General features: G+C 47.4%; 2 protein-coding genes across 4 annotated transcripts in view; one reads left to right on the forward strand and one right to left on the reverse strand.

Moving 5' to 3' along the window:
- LOC140907689 (uncharacterized) overlaps positions 1-9,056 on the reverse strand; it is a 115,588-nt gene extending 106,532 nt beyond the window's left edge. The window contains 1 exon segment of the mRNA XM_073334248.1: positions 6,699-9,056. Coding sequence (XP_073190349.1) covers positions 6,699-7,682 — 984 coding nt within the window. The 5' untranslated portion in view covers positions 7,683-9,056.
- LOC140899481 (protein mono-ADP-ribosyltransferase TIPARP-like) lies at positions 2,828-22,504 on the forward strand. 3 transcript variants are annotated; one of them, XM_073315083.1, is made up of 8 exons: positions 2,828-2,890; positions 12,501-12,679; positions 13,850-14,049; positions 16,023-16,371; positions 16,830-17,001; positions 19,410-19,597; positions 19,685-19,954; positions 21,184-22,504. In XM_073315083.1, the coding sequence occupies exons 4-8, from the start codon at positions 16,088-16,090 to the stop codon at positions 21,626-21,628; spliced, it is 1,359 nt and encodes a 452-aa protein (XP_073171184.1). In that variant the 5' UTR covers positions 2,828-2,890; positions 12,501-12,679; positions 13,850-14,049; positions 16,023-16,087; the 3' UTR covers positions 21,629-22,504. The 3 variants fall into 3 exon arrangements, with proteins under 3 accessions (XP_073171184.1, XP_073171194.1, XP_073171202.1); XM_073315093.1 differs by having other exon boundaries at positions 12,501-12,575; XM_073315101.1 differs by lacking the exons at positions 2,828-2,890; positions 13,850-14,049 and having other exon boundaries at positions 10,962-12,679.
- Positions 22,505-23,619: the final 1,115 nt, after the last annotated feature.

Raw genomic sequence — 23,619 nt, forward strand, 5'->3', positions numbered from 1 at the left:
TCCTTGTCTCTGGCCTTGACCTATGCAAATTTGCCCCCTGAATATCCATGCAGAATGCTGCTGCAAAGATCATTTTTCAGCCATTGCTTTGACGATATACCCCTCTTTGAATCCCTCCACTGTCTCCCTCTTCTCTATTGTGTCAAACATAAGCCGCATGTCTTCATTTTCAAGGCCCTTCATGGCCCAGTCCCCTCACTACCTATTACACTCATATACTATTGAAGGCAATTCCAGGCTGACCAAGGCTCCTGATATGTCAGGATGATTCCCATTTGCAACTAAAAAACTCCTGACTCCCAATTTAGTGTTCTCTCCCTCATAAAAACAGTGTTACCCAGAACCATGTGCATCAGCCTCTCTCTCTGAGTCAGTGAGAGAGACTGATGCACAAGATTCTGGGTAATATAGGTGTCCTCTGGTCAGTGACTGCCAATGGGAATTTGTGAGGGGTGGGGTCAGCCAGGCTTAATGGCCAACGGCAGGGCAGTGGGATAGATGTGAGGTGTGGGGCTGCAATGGTGGTGGCACAAGGTGGAGGGAGATGTGTACACTGGTCTGTGTGTTAAGGAGGGGTCATGCCCCATTCTCCCCCAGATCTTGGCTGCAGCAGAGATGGGGTAGATGAAGGTTCAGGTGGGGGGGAAACAGCCCTACTCACCCCAGAACTCAGTGTAGTTGGTAGAGTTTAGGGATCAGGCAGGGGCGTTCATCTCCCATTCTCTCCAGCAAGAGGGGGGAATTACAGAGGGGGTTGTGCCCCCTCCTCTTCCAGGGCTCAGTGCAGGAGGGCCCTCACAGTTCTGTTCTGCTGCAAACGCTCTACTGAGTGTGGACGTCGTCTCTGCTTTCTTGGATGTAATTGTGGCCCTGCCTCCTTGAACGCTGCCTACAGCCCCACATTGGGGGAGTGTGTAGGAGGGGTGCAAGACTGCTCACCTTGCTGTGTGTTCTACAGACTATGAGGAACTGGGTGGGGAGATTGAATGGGGGTAGTAGTGAGGGGACTAGGGAATGGCAGTAGGCGTTAGTGGGGCTGGAGGGGAGCAGTCGTGGGGAGTGGGCAGGATGCTTGCTGAAGTTAATTTGAAAATGTTGGTCAGTGTGGTAGACTCCTGCCTCCCATCAGCCTATGGTGCCAGCCTCCATCACTCACTTGTTAAATTGTCAAACAAGGTCCTATGTGCTTTTTCCCATGCTGCCCTTCACATGTAGGAGAAACTCCCCACAAACATCTGCAAAATGATCTTGTTAGCCTCCTTCAAACTCTCCTTGGCTCTGACAATGGTTAGGCCGCTGGCGTGCAGAGACCACTGCCTGTCATGCCCACCACTATTGTCTCCGTGTGCTCCCCTGTCAGTCTATCTGTATTTCTCTCTTGTCTTATACTTAGATTGTAAGCACTTTAGTTTAGTGTCAGTGAGGATTAACTTTTTTTTCTGTGTTTGTACAGCACCAAGCATAATGGGGTCCTGCTCTAGGAGCAGGGCTCCTAGGTGCTATGATAATACTGCTAACATAACACTTACAAAATAATTCCTGGGGACAATTATCCAGATATTGGGTGGCCTGGACCAGAAGGTTGTGTGGTCATTCCTGCTGATTTCAGCTTATTCTTTAATAGAAACATCTTAATTATTAAACCCTCTAGAAGTCTGAGCCATCAAAAAATGCACATTCAGAAGTTTGTCTGATTATTTGTACAGAGATGCCCTTCACAAAGACCTGCAATCTTCCATCCCCAACAACCCCCTTCCTCCACAGGTTCCCTCTACTTGCAGTTGTCTTTGGGGAAGACAAGGCTCTCTAATGTCTTCCGGGGACATCTCCTCCACTCCCTGGAGAATTGAGGGATATGGGGCATCTCTACTCTCTAAGGGAAAGGAATTCAGGGCTTTTCCCCTGTCTTTTTCCCCACATGTGACCCTTGCTCATATAGCTCATAATGGATTTATGAAATTTGTGCACACAAATCATCTTCATACAGTATTAAGATATCCATCATTGCAAATCAAGCCCTAAAAGCCAAGCAAACTTTACCAAGATTTCATTAGGCCAATTACAGTGTAATGTTGGCATAGGAGTGGATGTAGAGCTGGAAGGCCCAAACTGAATTCTATTCCTACCTCTGCTACGGCCTTGCTGTAATAATGGTCTACACTTATATAGTGTACATGCTTTTGATTCAACTCTCCATTTCAGTCGAGATACACTTGATGCAGAAACGGATGGGGGTTAGCGTTGCCAACCCTCCAGGAATTAAAGATTAATCTTTAATTAAAGATTGTCATGTGATGAAATCTCCAGGAATATATCCAACCAAAACTGGCAACCCTAACCAGGGGTGGGGGTGTAAATCTGTTTTCAGTCACCTTTGCATCTCCTTCTATTCTCATTTCTTCCAGGCATCTGCATAGCTCCCAGGGTAAGGTAGAGTAGCCTCAGGGCCTCTCTAATTTATGCAGTGCTGTGCTGCACCAGCCTTTCAGGAACTAATACAGCAGCCAATAGCTGGAGTGCAGCAGCACTGTGGCCACATCCTCTTCCCTGAGGCTATGCCCCCCAGCCCACCCGCCTCTATGCAGGAGCTGTCGGGGAAAGGCTTACATCAGCTCTACAACCCCTGGGGAACCTTCTTGCCTGCAGGTAGTCTCTCTGGTTCAGCCAGACTTCCAGCCAGAGGATCTGGCACATTATTAAATTAGGCCTCATAACACCTCTTCTGAGATGTGTTACCCCTATTTTGCAGAGAAAGGTTACATGGCAAGCCAGAGCACACCAAGGACTACAAAACGGTAATCTGCCTATGCCTGATCCACACGTCCCTACCTTCACTGTGGCCCCAACCTTCAGGTTCAGATGAGCTCTGCTTCGCACAGGACCCAACAAGGTAGGGGCAAAGGTGGCTGTGAATCCCTTCTACATGCTCTTGATCCCCGAGGCCAGTTTGAGCTGCTGTAACTGATGACTGCCTGCATTGGCCAATAGGGGTGCATTAGCACTGTGATCTAGTCATGGACTAGAGAGTCCAGACTTATGACTTTAGGCAAATTACTTAATCCCTCTGTACTTTTAAGGCCCCACAGCGTAAACTTGAGTAGCTCCAATTTGCACTTCTAGTCTATTCAGGTTATGCCACACTCATCATTGTGTTATCTGAGCACCTTCCAGCAGTGCATTAATCAATGTGACTAATACATGTCATGGGTTTGTTCCTCATCCTCTCCCCCCGAGGGAGAAGCATGTGCAATGTCTTGTTTCAGGGTTTTGGTTTTTTTAAAAGCTGCTATAGGGTTTGTGACAGAAGGGAAAAAGCCAGTTTGCCCTGGCTACATCCCCCTTTGCCATCAATCTGCTCCATCTCGCTGCCATTCCACCCCTTACATGCCCCTGCCACATCCTGGATGCCCCTTACTCTGGAGGGAGGACTCCTGCAGAGGTAGCACAGAGCCCACATGCACTGGGTATATTCACTGGGTGCGGCTTATGGCTGTTTTACGGCCCCCTTTGGGCTAGCCTAGTTGGTGCAAAGGGGAAGCTATTAATCTGGCTCAGTGTGGTCCACTGGGGTGGGTTGGTTTTTTTTGTATGCATACACTTCATTGATGGCTCCTGAGACCAAGCATAGAAAATTTCAATCCAAAAGGAATTTGCCAACATTATGAGCTACAACGAGAGATGGGGTTATAATGGAAATTGCATTTCAGCCTCGCTGTAGCGCGCTCTGTCACATTTGCTATTCTAAGGAGGAATTACAGAACAGATCACAAACCACCCAGCTGCCGGGACTGTGGGAATAACCCCTCCTATCCAGACCTCAGCTCTGTTGTAGCCACATTCATCTCACAGTGGATTATTCTAGAATGAGATTACACCACTCAGCCGCTCTTGTAAGGGAGTGAATAGGTTGTTTCATGCTCTGGGCTTTTATCTTAGAGTCACGCAGATAGATCAGACGAAAGTGAAGACAAATCGTAAGAATGCCCATCAGCTCCAGGTTGTTATATGGGTTACATGGCAGCTTTGCTAGACAAAACCCATCTCACTGTGAAGAGGTCACAAACACTCGTTTCCAAAACTGGTCCCTACTGGGGCCATGAAACTGGTGAGTTCAAGATCTCACTTGGGGGGAAGAAGGGAAAGCAGAGAGTATTGGAAAGAGAGATTTTTATTTCAGAGACATTATTAATCCATTAATCAATCTGTTTTAGGTACTTCTAAGGTGCCTTAGTATCACTGTGGTTTCTAAGCACCAGTAGCACAATAGGAAGCTAGAGTATTCTAAAAAGCACCATTAAACTGACAAAAGGACCTGGGCACCTGATGGAAACCAATACCTGGGATGGGGTGTGGCCAGAACATTGGACAGTCCATGAAATTTCTGTTTAAATGAGAAAATTTACCATTTACCAAGGCTTTTCCAATAACAGTTAATATGATCAAGAGAGAGGAAACAAATTGTAGAGAAGCTACTAGGGAGGAGACAGGCTGCACCCCGTCTGCAAGAGTCCATGTATCCAGCAGTTTGGGAGCAGGCTTTCCAGCTCTCAGCGACTTCTTAGATTTACACATACCTCTCTCTCCTGCATTCTGCTTGTGAGGCTCTGTGCCCCCGGTAGAGATTTAAGTCCTGCTGGAAGAGGAACATATACTGTAACCACTACATAAGCAAAAAAAATGGCATGCCCAGACTGCCCTTCGACAGCTAGAACACTACGGGAAGGACAGGATGTGGGGAAGCTAATGATTTCAGCTGTGTGGCAATGAACAGGGGAAATAAATCCAGTATGGGGCACAAAGGAAATTCCAAAGACACTGATTACAGTGTCTTCATAAGAGTGGTGAACAACCTTAGCAGCTCTGGCAATGGGCCCTGAGCCCTAAGACCACACCGAATCTGCATACAATTTTAAATAAGTTTACATAAATATTTTAATCAGAAATAAATGTACACAGTTATTTTTAATTTATATAGCACTGTTAAATGTACACAGCACCTTACAAAGCACATAGAAGGGCAACATATGCTCAGAGGACTGCAGGGGAAGGAGTTTTCAGTGAGGAAAGTGCCATTGCTTCTCTGAGACCAAATTCTTGATGCCAGGGTTTTCCTTTGAGTTTGTCTCAGGCATTAGGAGTTGCTGGCTTGAGTCCATTAATTGGCTGCAGTGTTTTGATTTATTCAGATACATAACAGAAAAAGTTCCATTCACAAATGTAAATGATTCCAAAGGAACTACCCCAAACAGCAGCCCCCATCACTGAATTCTGGAGCGCTGTCACATTGGCCATGCAGCAGGCATTTACCAAAGTTCAGTATGTTTCCTTCATAAAATTTGGATGTGAAAAGATCAGACCATTAAAAGTCAGTCAACTTTAGCTGAACTTTGGCTTAATCTTTGAGTCTGCAAATTGAAAAGCATATATGCCCTTTGAAAGTACGTCAAGCAAATGAATCCTGGAATTTCTGGATCCATCCAGCATCTGGCTGACTCTCTGTCAGATTTCTGGAGCTTTTGTTGGGAAGTCAAAACCAAAAACCCATTGGTCTGAAGTTGTCCATGGAAAATACTTGCAGTTGCAAGTAAAAGCCTCAGATCCCCTGCAGCTTCAAAGAAAGGCATCCACTCCACAAAGTTCCACCACTTCCTTGAGCAGCGGGAAACAAAGGTCCCTACTCCTCCAGGAGCTGCAAGCAAGTTCCCTGCTCCCCTCAAAGTTTAATATTTCAAAATACATAAAATAATATTTTGTCATCTGTTGAGAGTCCAGAAGTGGTTTCAGGCTCCCAGAGAGTTCTGATCCCTTCGAGAGTGGCAAGTTTTGCCAAGCTAGCTACAGAATGAGCCTTTCACAAGCTTTCTTGGCCAGCAACTGCTCAAACTCCTGGATCTGCTCGGTAGCTTTAGCGCACACAGGAGTCTCCTGCCCCCCAGACCCTCCATTTGCTCTCACCAGCACTCCACCCTTCTGGAGATATTGTGAAGCCATGGAGCCAATTAGAGAAATACTAAGCACATCACAGAACTAATACGTCTTCTCTATTCCTAATTTCTAGGATATCCTGCCACGCTGGATAAACACATCAGCTTGATATTTTTGCTAAAATATATTACAATTTAAATGTTTCGTGGTGGGTCTTCAGTGTTAGCACTCTAACAGAGGAGCAGGGCATCTCTTGGAGTGGTTTCCCGCCTATTTGCCTGCAGATGCAGGCAGTTATTAGCACTATGTTGGGTCACATTCTGAAGTCATTCTTCACAACTGTAATATAACTTAATATAAGTACAGAGAGGAGAACGTAAATTCTGCAAAACTGAGGCATTACCAGCAGGGTGCAAGTTGTGTGCCACAATCTTATAAGCTGCAGGTGTGACCCAGAGCCAAATTACTGCTTGGCATTTTTACCTTCACTTCAAAATAAAATAATTTAAAAAGGAACAAACACCAAAACAAACAGGAAAATTGACCCTGTCATTTCATCACCTGCCAGGTCTGAGATTCCAGACTGATCAATGTCCCAGCACACAGTTCCTTGGCTCTCACCGTGACCCCAAACGTTGCCTGCCATCCCAGGAATGTGTTCCACTCTCCCCTTTGATCCAGTCACCCACACTCCCAATTGCTGCGGATGTTTCATGTGCCTGCATGGCACCATACTTGCCCAGGGACTGTGCTACTGCTGCTTCCTACCACACATGCACTCTCTGATGCGACACTAGGTATGAGTTGCGGCTGAAGCTCTTCCCACACTGCGCACATTTGAAGGGCTTCTCCCCAGTGTGGGTCCTGCGGTGCCGGATCAGGGTGGAGTTGTCGCTGAAGCTCGTCCCACACTCGGAGCACTTGTAGGGTTTCTCTCCTGTGTGCGTCCTGCGGTGCTGGACAAGGTGGGATCTCTGGCTGAAGCTCTTCCCGCACTCGGGACACATGTAGGGCTTCTCTCCCGTGTGGGTCCGGCGGTGGATGATCAGCTTGGAGCTCTCACTGAAGCATTTGTCACAGTCCGTGCACTTGTAGGGCTTCTCGCCTGTGTGCAGTCGCTGGTGCGCGATGAGATTGGAGCTGTCACTGAAGCATTTCCCACACTCGGGGCATTTGTAGGGCTTCTCACCCGTGTGGAAGTTGGCATGTCTGATGAGCCCTGAGTTCTGGTAGAAGTTCCTCCCACATTTTGCACACACATAGGGCCTCTCTCCAGTGTGGTTCCTTTGGTGCTGCACGAGGTGCGTGCTCTGGCTGAAGCTCTTCCCACAGTCTTTGCATTGGTAGGGTCTCTCCCCCGTGTGGATTCTCTGGTGCTGGATAAGGTGTGAGCGCCGGCTGAAGCTTTTCCCGCACTCGGTGCACACATAGGGTTTCTCGCCTGTGTGGATCCGCTGATGGCGGATGAGGTCTGAGCTCCGGTTGAAGCTCTGCCCACATTCAATACAGATGTAAGGCTTCTCGCCCAGGAGAGTTTTCTGGTGAACGATAGTGTCTTTGCGTTTCCTGAAGCCTCTTTCACAACGAGTAGGTTTTTCCTGTCTCTCCTCCGGAGAATGTATCTCCTGCCTCTCACAGGCTTTGTCCTGGTCAGAACTCGGAAAAGCTTCCCTTATGAAAAAGTCTGATAATGTCCCAGGGGCTTCCACTGGCTTGGGACCTTCCTGCTGAGGATCCTCCTCCTCATTTTCATTCATGTTCCCATCACCTGCTGGAACAGAATGAGAATCCAGACATACAGCACCCCCGGCTGTTCCAGTCCTGGGCTCTCCCTCTCTTCACTGTTCTGCCAAAGCATTTCATTTCTGACCTATGCATCCCCTTGCTATTCCTATGGACTCAGAGCTCTGGCACCACACCTCAGTCCTGATCTGCATCTGTGACTGTCCTGCGCTATCTCTCTTCCACTCCCCACATATTTCCTCCAGTAGCCCAGACCCTCAGAGAAAGAGGGCAAGAGCCTGATTCTGTTCTAATTTACACCAGTGTCATTCCAGTGATTTAATCTGAGTTGCCCTGGATTTACACTGGCGTAAGTGACAGAAGAATCAGTCCCACGGAATCCAGGCTCACGAAGCAGACACCTTGACTGGAAGCAGCCTTCCCTGACATCTCTTATCTCCTTCTCTGAGAAGGATGGGAAAGAATTCCCTTCATGGGTACTGTACACTGGCTCCCACACTTCCCCCTGTTCATAAATCCCAATTCACCACTCACTGGTATCATGGGATGTGTTTGGTCCCCCTTGACATCCTTTCACTTGCACAAAGCACTGAGCCTGTCCCCATAAAGACTTTAAAACGAGGGAAGTGACAAAGGGAAAAGGAAGAGAAGACGTAGAATAGTGAAGACAAAGATGAGGGAGGTGAGGGTAGAGAGATGAGACAGAGGCAATAAAAAACAAGAACAAGCTCTGCTGAGGGCACAGAGCAGAAACAAACAGGACGAAGAGACACAGAAAAAGCAGAGAGGGCTGAATCTTGGGATCCGCACATCAGCGTTCCTAGGCCAATGTGAAACAACCGAGTTTAGCAGTGATCTGCAGGGAAGGATACCTACTAGAGGGACATGCAACAAACCAGCATTTAGTCCTCTCCCCTGCCTCCCCAATTACCTCTCTCCCCAGACAGCTGCCAGCATTTGGGGCTACAACAAGAATAAATCCCCAGGCGACTCTCAGGTAGGGTGACCAGATGTCCCGATTTTATACAGCCAGTACCGATTTTAGGGTCTTTTTCTTATATAGGCTCCTATTCTGCTCCCCCCAGTCCCGATTTTTCACATTTGCTGTCTGGTCACCCTTCTCGCAGGCAACCCACATGCCGCTATTTAGCCCCACCCTTTGTGGAAGTGGAAGGGGGAGCCTGCCGGGTTGTAGCCGCACAGACCCCTGGGCGCTGGCTGGTTTGATTTGTCTTTCCTTTCTCAGGCACAGCCCAGCCTTGCCAGCCCCTTTCTGCTGCAGCCCGGCCTCCCCGGGCAGCAATCCCTCGCCTCTCCGCTGTGGCTGTCTCCCCCACGTCCCCTGGAGCTGCATTTCCACCCGCTCCCCATTATGGTTGGCGCCCCCATCCCTGACTCACCTCTCCCACTGGCAGCAAAGAGGTGTATTTTATTCCCTTATGCTCTCTGGCAGGGGCGGGGGGGGGGGGGGGGGGATCATTGGAAGCAGGGACTCAGGCACTTTGGACACTAGCTGCTCCCCCAGCCCCCAGGCTCAGACAACAGGCTGCAGGGTAATGGGCTGCTGGGAATAGGAAGTCCCTTCTTTCTGAAGTCCGCCAGCCTCCCCCGACCTGTCCCCCTGCCTGTAAATACTTCCTGCTTCTGCAGCGGGCGCTGGGCGCGCCGCCGCGCTCTATGGTTGTAACCCTTCCATCCCCAAGGCGGGGGGCCGGCGGCGACGGCCAACCCCGGGCCCCCCAGAATCCGCGCGCGCGGGCGCAAGGCTGGCTGTTTTGCAGGCGAGATTTTAAAGAAGAAGGAAAAAAAAAAAAAAAAAAAAAGGTCAGATTTGCACGGGGTTTGTTTGATCCCGGAGAGGGCATCGACCTTTTGTTTGTGGGCCGTTCAGGAAAATCACCAGCACGATACCTAAAATACACTGGGGAGAAGGGGTGGGCAGTCTCCCTGTCACGTCTGACCAATGCCTCTCTGTGCAGGGAGGGCTGGGACAATTTGTATAGTGGGGGTGCTGAGAGCCATTGAATGAAACTGCAAACCTTGTTTGTGATGGAAACCACTTCCAGGCAGGGGGTGCTGCTGCACCCCTAGTTCCAGCACCTATGTCCCTGTGCATTCTTCCCAAGCCTCTCCTCCGCTCCTGTCCAGGGGACTTTCACTAGCTTTCCCCTGCCTCTCTGCTGCTCTCTTTCTCGCCTGGACACTGGCCCCTAGCCAGGTACCTTAACTTAGAGGTTGTCCCCTGAGTAGCTCTCTCTGCCAAGGGAGACATTGCCAGCAGCTTTCCCTGGCCCTGCCTCCTGCTCAAGCCTTTCCTTCCAAAGTACACAGCCTCCCTCCGTCCCCTGCCTTCTCCCTCCTCAAAACAGTCACGGGCCAGCTCCATCCCCTGACACCCTGGGCTGTGCCTCTCAGGACACTGTCTGTGCCCTGTTAGTCCAGCAGCTGGAGAGGTGGAAAGAGACAAGCACCAGTGGGCTGGAGCTGGCTCGCTGCGGGTTGGAGAGGTGCATACACTCCTGGTGGGGTGACCAGATGTCCCGATTTTATAGCGACAGTCCCGATATTTGGGGCTTTTTCTTATATAGGTGCCTATTACCCCCCACCTCCTGTCCCGATTTTTCACACTTTCTGTCTGTCTGGGCTGAGTCTTTGCAAGGTGGAGTCCTCTTTCGTGCAGGTGAGCGGTGCTCGCCTTGTTGCCGAAGAAGGGAGACCTCCGCGATTTACAAAATTGGCGTCCCGTCTTGCTCCTTAGCACGGACTACAAAATCGTAGCGAAAGCAATCTCGCTGCGGCTAGGGTCCGTGATGGCGGATGCAATCCACCCAGACCAGACCTACACTGTCCTGGGCCACAGCATTTTTGACAACCTATTTCTAGTCCGAGACCTTTTGGAACTCAGGCGTAGAGAAGGTCTGTCGTTCGCTCTCCTGTCTCTTGATCAGGAGAAGGCATTCGATTGAGTGGACCCTGGGTACCTCCTGGGCACTCTGCAGGCGTTTGGATTCGGACCTCAGTTTGTGAGTTTTCTCTGGGTGCTGTACACTTCCGCGGAGTGTCTGGTTAGGCTCAACTGGACCCTGACCGAACCGGTCAGCTTCGGGCGAGGAGTACGGCAGGCGTGCCCCCTCTCAGGCTAGGTGTACGCTCTGGCGATCGAGCCCTTCTTCTGTCTCCTCCGAAGGAGGTTGACAGGGTTGGTGCTGCGGGAGCCGGAGTTGCGGCTGGTCCTGTCGGCGTACGCTGATGACGTGCTCCTCGTGGTCCAGGACCTGGGCGACTTGGTGCGGATGTAGGCTTGCCAGGCCATCTATTCGGCAGCCTCCTCTGCCCGAGTCAACTGGGTCAAGAGCTCTGGCTTGGCGGTAGGGGACTGGCAGCAGGTGAGCTCCCTCCCACCCGTGCTTCAGACCATCCAGTGGAGCACGGGTCCGCTGTTTTACCTACGTGTTTACCTTTCTGCCATGCACCCTTCTCCACCGGAGAACTGGCAAAATTTAGAAGGCGGGGTTACGGAGCGGCTCCGGAAATGGACGAGGCTACTCCGATGTCTCTCCCTCCGAGGGAGAGCGCTCGTGCTTAACCAACTAGTCCTGTCCATGCTCTGGTACCGGCTCAACATCCTGGTCCCGGCCCCGGGTTTCCTGACCAACCTCCGGACATCGATTCTAGATTTGTCATATTAATTTGTTGAAACCCTGGAAGGTACAGGAAAGCCTTTTCATCCACCCCAGGGAGGAAGAAGAGGATCTGGGGCCTCAACTCTCTAACCCAGCTGAAGGGTGGGGATAAAGGAGCTAATTTAGGAGAGAGACTTAAAATGGAACAGGTGGGTTTCTGGAAATAATCTAGTCTTTTTAATTAATGTTGAATTAAATAAACCCACTTCTGAAGAAAGGGACTGAAATTCTGCTGCTGTTGGGAGCCATATTGAGTGCCCTGGCTGGTGAATTGGGCCCCACTGTCTTACAGACTCTGTCATCTTGCTCCTCCTACAGCAGCTCCCCCTTTGGATGGCCCTGAACACTTCAAATGCTTGTAGATGTCTTATCTTTTCTTTGTTTAGTCCAGTGACACATAAAGTCAACATTTACCCAATAGAATGAAATGGAATTTCAGTAAACAAGAGAAAGAAAAGGTACAAATTAGGTGCAAAATTCTTCTTTGTTGTATTGACTTTTCTCCAGAGAGGCAGACTTTCGATGGGGGCTGCTATCCCATAACTGATGCGGCAGAATTAGGATGGACTAGGTGTTCCATGATAAACCATTCTGAATATCTAGTCATAATACGGCAATTGTTTAATTTGGATAATCAAGGGAAATTCCATGAAATTAATACATGTTGAGAATGCATTACCTTTTTGCTTTTTCAGATAAGTGAGTTTTACAGGTAACTGAGTCTTGCTTAATCAAGATTTGATGGTGTTTAGTTCTGTTCAACTTTCTTTAAAAGAAATCTAAGGACCAAGTGGGTAAGAGGACTATAGAGTATAAGGGTTATGGCCCTCCCCTACCCCATAGCGTGAAATAACATACTTAGGGACTGATATCTTTCTTGTGTGCCTTGCCTTTCTTATCTCATATTTGGAGGGAAATATGGCATGCAACATCGAAAATGGACTGTTGTTCACGTGTCCGTGTCTCAGCTCCAGTCATGGTTCATGGTGGGAACTGTCACATGTGATGCTCCACTGGTGCGTCAATCATTTTGTGTATTAACATTGAGGACTTAAGAAAAGAGAGAAATAATGAGTGTCCATGTGCAGTGGCTCTTGTCAATGATACCAATGGAGGATTTTGATTGGCCCTTTTCCTGTGTTCTTCTAGGAGAAGCGTCTTGACCAAAAAGTGCAAAAGGCTCCCTGCATGTCACTCTTCTGTCATTCAGTAACAAAGCATGATGTATCCTTGGGGTTTGATCATGTGAAGTCCCTTGGAGACAGGGTTGTGTTTAATAAAGTTATTTTGAACGACTTACTTCTGCGAAGGGCAAATTAAATTGTAATGTAGGTACTTTCTGCTTCATTAATGAAATACACACCAATAGCAAACCGTTTGGACTGTGGCTGAGGGCAATATGATTAAAATGGGTCAAAAATAGGAAAAAAAGTAGCTAGAAACTTTGGGCATAGTTGAAAGTGTGTTCTGTCTCGCGTTTCACAACAGTTTGGCTTTTTGCATGTTCTGATTTTTTTCCCTCAGAATATTTTTCTCAGCAAAATTGTTCAGCTTTGAATTGGGATACTTTCAAAAATGAAAGCTTTGATTTTGATATAATCTCACCATGTGTCTGAGCTGACCCAATCAAAACTGGCATTTTAATAAAAACAAAACAAAGTGTGGGAAAAATACTTTGAAGAACAAGCAACAGGTTACACTTTTTATTTAAAGTTTGCTTTGAATTTTTAAAATGTAATATTTCAAAAGAATATTTCATAAAAAATAACTTTGATATTTGATATAAAAAATCTTTTGCTCAAAAAATTCTGACTATCTTTAAACGTGACTTGTTTTTCTTTCTTTTTTGTTTATAACTTCACTTGGTGAAAATATTAATTTAATTCTTTGGTGTTGTCTGTCTTTTAAAACAACTACAAAAAAACTAGAAAGTTCAGAAGAAATTTCACATGCCTGTAGTTAATGTCTTCATTTTACTGTTTGCCTTGATACAAGATAAACTTCCTCATTGCACTATTTGCCTAGATATAAGATGACGGGATAGATTTCCAAAGGATCATATGGCATTTTGATCCTAGCCTACTTCCCATTGGCTTCCAATGGGAATTAGGCACCTAAATATGTTTACACATCCTGCAGAAGTGAGCCTCCCATCCTGGGCTGTCAGACTTGGGTTAGGGGGCAATAGCTGTGTAGACATTGCTTTGACTTTGCAGGTCAGGCTGGAACTCTGAAGCCTAGGGATGGAGTGGGCTGTCGACCCGGCCCGGGAGGCTCACTTCTGTGAATTGTCTAGACATACCCTAAGTGTGCCTTTGAAAATCTGTCCTGAACACCTTCATTTTGCTGTCTGGGGGAATTTGTGAAGAAAGCTGTTCTGTGATAGCTTTAAAATACATTCCTCTAAAAAAATCCACTCTTATTTGTAATTACATTCTAAATAAATAATATTTTTATACCAATATAATTATTTTTCTGTCATGATCTGATGCTCTCAGCACCTCTGATACTCAATACTGGGTCAGCTCTGGCCTGCTTATGGTATCTCTCAAGCCTGGAGGAAGGAAGATGGACACCTTCAATGGGAGTGGGCAGGGTGGAGACTCCAGCACTGTCGGGGGAAGATAAGTTGGCACTCCAGTGGTAAGAGGGGGAAATTCTAGCCACCAGGGATAGTGGCTGTTACAGTGGAAAAACAGTTAAGTAAACCAATCTGCTATGTGGTAAAACACAGGGAAATGAATCCTGTTGGGAATATGAGTTAGAATGACACCTAGGTGAACAGACTCCCAGTGGGGTAGTTCATGTGTGCATATGCATTGCTATATTGCTGTCTGCAGGGTTGTAGCCATGTTGGTCCCAGGACATTAGAAAGACAAGGTGGGTGAAGTAATATCTTTTATAGGACCACCTTCTGCTGGAGAGAGAGAGACAAGCTTTCAGTCTTACACAGAGCTCTTCTTTAAGTCTGAAGAAGATCTTCGTAAGCTCAAAATCTTGTCTCTTTCAGCAATAGAAGTTGTCCCAAGAAAATATATTACCTCACCCACCTTGTCTCTCTTGTTATATTGCTGTCATTCCCAAAAGACCCGATTGGGATTAGGGACCTTTCGTGGGAGGTGCTGTGAAAGCACATAGGAAGACAGTCCCTGCTGCAAGGAACTTACAACAAAGTTGCAGGAGTGCCACTGTGGAAGGATTGAGTGACTTGGAGGGAAACAGGTTGACTCTTGGATAGGGGCTTTGCCGGTCACTGTATGCAGAAGGGTGGCATGAGACACAGGGCTGGTCTACACCCAGCTGTACAAACTGGGTTGACAAGTATCCCTGGCCTGGGGACGAGCATGGAATGCCAGGGCTGACTGTTCAACTGCCATGAGGGTTTAACGCCTGGTTTATTCCAGAGGCAGAGATAGGAGGGGGCTGAGCCCTGGGTTGGTCAGCGTGTAACTCTCCCAAACCAGCTCGCCCCAGGAGTTAGTGAGGAGGATCAAAGAATCTCAGAGAGGGACTGGAGACCGACTAAATTAACTTCTCCCACCCCCACTGCCCTGGACTGAATTTCCCCCTTACCCTCAGAAACATGGGGGTGGGGGTGGGGATAGGGGATGTCAGGCCAGGGTAGAGCTTGGATCCCACTGCGATAGGTAAAGCTCAGGAGAGGATGATCCCATGAGAAGAGCAGTGTTTGTTTGTAGGGCACGAAGCCCTGGCAAGGGGCTCTGTAACAGGTGTATGGGTGTTGAGGACTAGGATCCAGATTCTGGTCCCCACCCTAACCACTGTATGCCCTTAGGGCTGTGTATAGGGGCTGTGATGGACGAGGGAGCATTCTCCTAGTGCAGGCTCTGGTGTAGGGGCTGTGCTGGAAGTGGGAGGGGTGGGAGGATTCTGGGCTCCAGGATTGTTGGGGTAAATGATAGCAGCTGCTAGGATTCCTCTACTTTGTGCTGAGGGCCATTCCATTCCCTATAACTATGCTTTCTGTAAACAACACTTCTCTGGAGGCACAGCCCAGAATCTAGACCTAGGGATCCGGAAACAGAGCAGCTTCATGCCTCCAGGAGTTGGATTCCTGCAAAAGTCTGGAATCCACTTCCCCCTAGAGAAAGTGAGAAGAAGAAACTAGAGACAGACACTACACATAAATCTGAACAGGAACCTTTAGGTGGCGGGAAAGTCTAGAGAGAGCAAGTACAAGAGAATCAGAGGAGTATCTTACTCCCCTTTACTGCACCAGCTGCTGGTTTTATTCTGACAGGAAATGATGGCTATCTGAGGAAGGGCAAGGAGGGGATATCCCTGAGGCTCACATAGTAGGAAAGGTTTGCCATTGGGGAGAAAGTCCTGGGGACATGGGCTACAGCTGGGGAGGGCAGAAAATGCAAAAGACAAATGCCCAGTTATTGGGGGATCTGCCCCAGATCCTCAAAGTTATTTACGTGCCTAAGTCCCATTGATTTCAATGGCAGTTGATTTCAATGGCATCTAAATACCTGTGAAGATGAGGTCCAATGTGCCTGCATTGAGAAGCACTAAAGAAAGTTGTCCTGTGTAGGAAGCTCTGCATTCAGGGCAGTTTCCTGCCTCACTACATTTCCCCATTTTTCTCCCAGGAGTTGGGTTCCTCCAAAGAACTGAACTTCTCTTTACATCTCCACTTCCCTTAAGATCTCAGAGCTTCTTCAGCCAGTGGGAAACCAGTTCCTAAGAACACAAACAGCATTGTCTTCTCAATGGATTTACAGAATAAGAGGAAATCTCCAGAGCACCTAGCCAATGAAGATGGGGCCCAGCTCCATATCCATCAGGCAGACGGGATCAGAATTTGTGACCACTTCCTCCTTGGAAACTGTCCTGAAGGAGCTGGCTGCCCACTCCACCATACTCGCTATCCCTACCACTGGCAGTTAAGGCGGAGTGACAACAAAGCCTGGCAGAGTTTGAGTGACTCAGCTCAGCGGCACCTGGAAAATCTTTACTGCAATGTTAACAAAAGTCATGCTAATTTTTTGGACAAGTAAGTGATGGAAAAATTCCAGCCCCAGCATTTCCCAGCAGGAGATGCTATAAAGAACAGCACAAGAGAACTAACTGCAGTGAGGTCACTTCAACACAGGTCCTAGCCTTGTACAGTAGGAGACAAGGAAAGCAATGGGGCAGATGTTCTAGTTGTTCTGGCACAGGTTGTCTTCCCTTACTGGAGGAACTCCAGGGAACGGCGAAGGGGCTCCAGCTGTGGCGAGCTCCCTCCCAGCTATGCTCCAATACTAACCACTCTCAGCTGGAGGTGCTGAACAGAATGGTAGCATTGGCTGTGAGGAGTACATAGTTTCTCCAGTCCCAGTCTCTCCCAGTGGAGGGCATTACAGGGGATGGTGGAGGAGTAGTGCCTTAGGGAGATCACCGCTACTGCAGGCTCACTCTCCCAGCGGTACGCATGCTTGTAACTATTTATTTATTTATTTTTCCTCATAGCAATAATTCTTCTGGGAAACTTGCCCTGACTTCCTTGGAAGTGATAACCTCTGAGACCTATGACAAAGCGAGGCGTCTTTCCAACACCTGCGATCCACAGCTGAACCCCCATTTCCCCACACAGTGGGCAGTGTTTTGGAAAAATGGTGATAAATGGATAAAATACAAGGAGGTGAGGGAAAGAGGATGAGGCCTCACGGTATGATGTTCTGGCTGGTGTCTTTCATGCGAGCTGTCTCCTCAAATAATGCTTCACTGCAATAAATGCAATTACACAGGGTCGGTGAGGGGGGTAACTGCAGAAAGGCTCATCGAGCCACCGGGAGCTGCAGGAGAGAAAGCTGTTGTGTTGACTCTAGTGTGAGACTGAAGAGGCCAAGAGTTTGTGGCATACACATAGAGAAGTTAAATAAAAGCATAAATACTCTTACTGGAAGGTTGCAATCAAACACTGCTTTATTTCTTAGAATTCAGAATGATAACAAAAAATAACCCCAGACAGAGAGACACAAAGCTGTCCTTCTACAGACTGGCTGCTGCTAGACCCAGACTGCATGCACCCCTACAAAGCCCCATAGCCAGGGGCTGGGCAGACATTGCCTTCAGTTCCCCTCCCCTCCTTTGGTAGATCAAAGGGCTGCCCAAGCAGACCCTGCCTCTTCAGTGGGGGGTGGGAGGATGGGCAGGAAAGCCAAGACCCAGGCGGCCACTTCCTTCTCCTTCCCTTTACCCTTCAGCAGCTGTAACAGTTGTAGGGTGCTTATCCCATGTGTCCCACATACACCTGGACTAGCACATAAATGGTGCGAAGGTGGGCTGTTCCCAGCCTCTGCTACCCCCACAGCTGCTGCTTATCAATCTCTGGGAGTGCCTGCTTGCCTCCTCCCTCTCTTCTTGCTGAGTATCGGGGGAGGAGACATTAGTGCTGGTCCTGACCTTATTAATGCAGGATATTGAGGGTGAGGAGTGCTTGATGCTGTCCTGTCCTACCTCCTGCTGTTGTTTTGGGGGAAGAAGAAAGGGGCTGGTACAGACACCTCCTTCTCCAGAGCTGCTGAGGAGTTTCTCACTGTGGACTCTTCCTGAGGGATTCCTAAGGGGGCTCTTTCTCAGAGTCCAGGGACTGGGTTTACATTAGCTAGTGGAGGAGAGCTTCCAGAAGCCCCTAAATCTTCCCTCCCACAATTACTCTTAAATCATATTTATATTGCATATTTCTAACTATGGCCTCACTCTTTTCAAAGCAAGCGTCAGGGGTACAACAACCCTCTCACTGTAGAGAGGGTGACTGGAAGCGTTGACGGCAGACAGAAGAGAGCAGTGGGCTGAGAACTAAGGCTTGTGGGATTCCGGGCACAAGGGGCCATGGCACAAAGGGGTAGCTGTCATCAGTGAGAGAGCAAGAGCACAACTCCATGGATAGGAGTGGAACCATGACAGGAGGGAACCAGAGATGACTGCATAGCTATGAACACTGTTCAGGAGAATACAGCTCTACAATGTTAAATGTTGCTCTGACAATACAGCTGATGAAAGCATATGCAGCAGAAATTAGGGTGTTTTGGAGGGTGGGTAGGTTTTTTTGCTGCCTAGAGAGGAGTTGCTCTTCTGCTCTAGCCAGAGGGAAACCCAGATTAAAAAAATAGGCAAAGATGTTCTTGAGTAAGGCCATGTCTACACTACAGAGCTTACAGCTGCACAGCTGTACCATTGCAACTGCGCTGCTGTAAGGTCTCTTGTGTAGCTGCTCTATGCCAATAGGCAAGAGCTCTCCCGTCAACAAAATTAAACCATCACCAATGAGTGGGGGGTAGCTATGCCGGCGAAACTTATGTCGTTCGGGGGATGCTTTTTTCACACCCCTGAGCGACATAAGTTTTGCCAATATAAATTGTAGTGTAGACATGGCCGATAAGATGGTTGGAGAGATGAGTGCAGATTTCTTCAGCAGTTTGCTGAGAAAGGGAAGGTTAGAGACAGGGCAGAGGTTGGAGTGCGAGGGCCAAGAAAGTGTTGTGTAAGTCTTGGTCTATGCCTAAAACGTAGGTTGACCTAGTTACATCACCCAGGAGGTGTTAAAAATACACCCTCCTGAGAGACTTAGTGAAGCCAGCCTAAGCCCTGGTGTAGACACCAGTAGGCTGACAGACCAATTCTGCTCTCAAGGGGGTGGATTTACTACAGTGACAGAAAACCCCTTCTTTGCTATAACAAGTGTCTACACTGAAGAGGGGTTACTGCAGCACCGCAGATGTGCCACTGTAGCACTTGTAGTGCAGACATACCCTAAGAAGGGGATGGATGAAGACAGATTTGAAAGTGTTGGGGAAATTAGCAAAAGCAAAGGAATGATGATAATAGGAGAGAGCCATGACTAAAGGAGAAGCAAGTGGGTGAAGAGAGACTGAGCATCCATATGCAGAATGACTGCCCTCAAGCACCCAGAAAGCGTGGGGTGGCCTTTCTCCAATGAAAGGCTAGAGTGCTATTGAGGGAGCATTGTGGAGGCACACCTGATTTTTTCCTTTATCCTGTTTATCCTAACATCATATCTCCACCTCTTATTCTCTCTGTGCTCAGCCCATCTGCAGTGATCTCCTCACTGCCTTTGAGGAGGACAAGGAACTCCACAACTTCGAGCTCTGGGGCAAGCACTACAGCGTGGATTTGAAGAGGTTTGTGCAACATAACATGGAACGGGGATACGTTCGCCACATCCAGCGCAGGCCTTCCTACCGATCACTCCTCGATATGATGCCATACCTGCAGTAAGTGACTCTACTGGCAACAATGTTCCTACAGGCATTTCAACAGCATGTGGGAAAATAAATGTTCCCCTCTCGTTATCTCCTTAGGATGATCCCAAGTAAAGCCAGTATACCCTCCTGTCCTACTCCTGCCATCCCTGGGGAAGATCCCATGGATGGTTACTATGGTCCATACCCCGCTGCTTGGATTCCACAGCCATCTGTTGATCAGGCTTTCCTGCAAATGGAGGTGACGCCATCAGAAGCTGCATACCGCTCAACTTGTGTTCTCTTCCACCAGTCTCTTCCAGAGGATGAGGTCCTGGTGCTGGCAATTTATAGGATCCGGAACGAAGATCTCTGGCAAAGATATACCAAGTAAAAAGAGAAGTGGATGTTGTTAGAGACAACAGCCTCGGAGTGTGAATTGCAGTGCTAGTGCTCAGGGTTAAGCATCCCACCATCCTCAGAGGTTGGAAATACGAATGTGGAGCTATAGGGTGTGGCTCCTACACACAGAGGCAGGGACTGTGAATGCCAATGCCAGCAAAGGATAGGAGTGTGAATCCCAGTGCTAGTGCCACAAAACCCATTGTGTTAATAGAGAGTTCCAGCCTCCTAGATACTTACGTGGTCCCCATCACCACAGTATTTGAGCACCTCACTATTTTTAATGTATTGACCCTCACAACATCCCTGTGAGGCAGCCAAGTGCTATTATTCACATTTTATAGATGTGGAACTGAGGCCCTGATCCACAAAGATATTTAGGTTTCTTAGCTTCCACTGATTTCAGTGGAAATTAGGGGCCTAAATACCTGTGTGGATCTTGGCCTAAACCATTTCCCCAACATCATACAGGAAGTATGTGGCTGAGCAAGTCCAGTCCGAGACTAGCACCTTAAGCACTGGATCATCTTTCTTTCCTGGTGAATAGGAATACTGTTGTCAGTCCTCTAGTCTTTGGTTCCTGCTATGCTCAGAGACTGACAGCAAAAATCTTACTACTATTGCCCTGAACTGTGGGTCCCAGTGCACTAAAGCAAACATATTTGTTCGTTAATAGGTACTTCCTTGTGCATTGGTTGGTTGCTTCATCTATACCAGAGTGCTTATCTGTGCACTGGGTGAATCCTAGTGCCTTGTTGTAGGTACAAATGTGCATATTGATTTGGTGAGTGAACAGTTGTGCATTATGGGGTGGTGCACTCATCTATGAGTGTGTATTGTTGCATGTATCCATCCATAATGGCTTAATTAGCGTGTTAAGGCATGGATTTTGTGGGTAGATGTTTATTTGAGCACTTCTGAGCTCTCAGGTTTCAGAGTGGTAACCGTGTTAGTCTATATCAGTAAAAACAACGAGGAGTCCTTGAGGCACCTTAGAGACTAACAAATTTATTTGGGCATAAGCTTCTGTGGGAGAGCAAGAGACTGAACCCTAGCTCCTTGGAATTCAAGATTGTGCTACTTATCTTTTGCATAAGTAAGAGTTGAAGTATGGGTGGGAGGGATTACTCTTCCTGGTCTCCCTGTGAACCTTCAGCATCATCCTGTCAGGGCAGAGACTCTAACCTTCTTCTGTTTCTTCTTTGCTCCCAATTAAGCCAGAAAAAATTCATGACTTGGGGAAGAACAAAGCTTGAGAAACAACATCTGGAGAAGCACCTCTTCTTTGGAACCTCAGCCAGAAATGTGGAGCCCATTTGCAAAACAAACTTCAGCCAGTTCCTCCCGGAACAGCACAGCCCTATCTTTGGCCAGGGCATTTATTTCTCATTGAGAGCAGATTATTCAAACAGATACTCCCGTGCAAAGAAAGGTGGGATGCGCTACATGTTCCTGGCCAAGGTTTTGGTGGGCAAGACTGTGGCTGGGAGAGCACATTACCGCCGGCCCCCAGAACAGAAGCCTGGTGGGCAACTCTATGACTCATGTGTCAATAGTGTGAGCAAGCCTCAGGTGTACGTGGCCTTTGACAACTTCCAGTGCTACCCCTACTTTCTTATCCACTACAAGCTCCTCTCTGACCCTGTGGTGCTGTACAGCTGATGACACAAGGAAGAGGGGCTTTTCTCCTCTCTCTGAATCATCCACATAATGACTTCTACCATCAGAGCATGAAGAGGGTTGGTTTTAGCCCTTCACATTCCTTTGACCTATGCTCCTTGTAAAGGATTCTACAAACTGTTCCTGGGCGTACAGAGAGTGCTGGCTGCAAGTGCATGTAGGCTGGGATTTTGAAAGGTGCCTAAAGGAATTAGACACCCAACTCCGATTGAATTAGAATGGAAATTTGGCACCTGACTCCCATTCAAATTCACTGAGAGTTGTATACCCCACTCTTAGAGTGGGATTTTCAGAGGAGCCCTTAATCCTTTCAATATATGGAAAAACATACCCCACTAATTTCCACAGCATTCCTCTACCACCTCCTTGTATTCTCATTGATGATCCCCTCTATTCTTTCCCACAATCCACATTTACCCACCTCTGACTTTACCCTGGTCACCTCCAATTCATTTCACCATCCATCTAAATAAGAATGGCTGTGTAAGATGTCCCCTCTGGATTCCACTAAAAAACTGTTTTGTATATTGGCCAGAAGGAGGCACTGTTGCATGAAATGAAGCCATTCTTTCTCATCCTGATCTCTGGAGGGTCTTGTGGACCATGATGTGTTCCTCAAGTACATTAAAAATGCCACCCTTCTGTTTTTGTGAAATATCAACACCTTCCTCTCTCTAAAAACACTCCTCCCCATGTGAGTTATCTGTCAATAATGACTGTTCAGTGCAGCCTGCTCTTAGTATAAATGTTGGGGGTGGGATTGCTAAATTTTTTTATATTAAATACTTGTTTAAATTATTGTTACTATAATGGCTTTATTTGTTGGTAAGGGGTTTTCTTGAATTATTAAAACTAGAGACGTGTTAATAGTTAATTTACAAAATGTGTGTGTGTCAAATTAACTTCTGTATCTGATGGGGGGAGTCCACAGACTTGGGCTTGTCAGAGTTTCTAGTGGGTCAGGACTTGCTCCAGGCAAAAGTGTCTCACACCATCTCCCCCTTGCTGCTGGAAAACCTCCCTGGTTCTCTTGCACTGGCCCCTCCTACCTGATCCATAAATCTGCTAGAAAGCAGCTGGTTTCAGGCATCTCTTCAAGCAATTTTTGGCACCTACACTGTTTTAGCAAGAAGCTGGGGGAGGTAGGAACTGTCCATTTTTTTGTGGGTTCACCTGTTTGCCACCTCATTGAAATAGCCTCCCTCTAGAGTTTATTCATTCAATCAGGGCCAGATTCTGATACCCTTTACTCATAGTATGAACCTTATTCTATCACTTCAGTGGGATTAAGGCAAGTAATGACCATTGTGATCACCTTGTCTGATCTCCTGCATAACACAGGCCATAGGAATTCCCTGAAAATTCCCACATTTGGCTGCCCAGACACCACTAAGACATACTCCCAAAAATTGGAGTATCTCCTTCTGGACTGGTAAGGGAGGGTGCACCCAGTCTCTTTGCCTCCCCACTCCCTCCTCCTCATCTGCCATCCTAGGAAGTATTTTATTTGTGAGCTATGAGTCCTACTCACTCTTTCTCACCATCATCTTACCACTCTGATTGATGCATTAAAAATTGAATTCCAAGTGGCCGCTGTTGGACTTCCTGTCAGGTCAGAACTTTTCCTTTAGAAAATATTGAAATGTTTTGTCAATAAGATCATCATAATATTTCCAAATCAACATATTTTGCAAGATTTCATTCTGCAAAAAATGTTGAGATTTTGACTTCTCATCCCAATTTGTGACAAAAACAAATGTCAGAATTTCTTGGGGAATGGAAATTCCATTTGAAGATCAGCTCTAGTTTCTAGGCTTCCTGGTTGCAAAGAAAAGTTGGAAAATGTGACCCAAGTGCACCGTAAATGCTCAGAAACTAGATGGCAAATAAAAAGAACCCCACATGTATTTATTTTAAGATCTCATGATTTTTAAGCCAGACTCATCACTTTTGGGGCATAAGAAATGATTTTT

The sequence above is a fragment of the Lepidochelys kempii genome, chromosome 1 (assembly GCF_965140265.1).
Source record: "Lepidochelys kempii isolate rLepKem1 chromosome 1, rLepKem1.hap2, whole genome shotgun sequence".
NCBI classification, from domain to species: domain Eukaryota; kingdom Metazoa; phylum Chordata; order Testudines; family Cheloniidae; genus Lepidochelys; species Lepidochelys kempii.

Excerpts from the sequence above, each read along its gene's own strand:
- LOC140899481 (XM_073315083.1), top strand. The coding sequence starts at position 16,088 with ATGGATTTACAGAATAAGAGGAAATCTCCAGAGCACCTAGCCAATGAA. Across the intron at positions 17,002-19,409 it reads AATGGATAAAATACAAGGAG|CCCATCTGCAGTGATCTCCT; the intron begins GTGAGGGAAAGA and ends CTCTGTGCTCAG. Across the intron at positions 19,955-21,183 it reads CTCTGGCAAAGATATACCAA|CCAGAAAAAATTCATGACTT; the intron begins GTAAAAAGAGAA and ends CTCCCAATTAAG.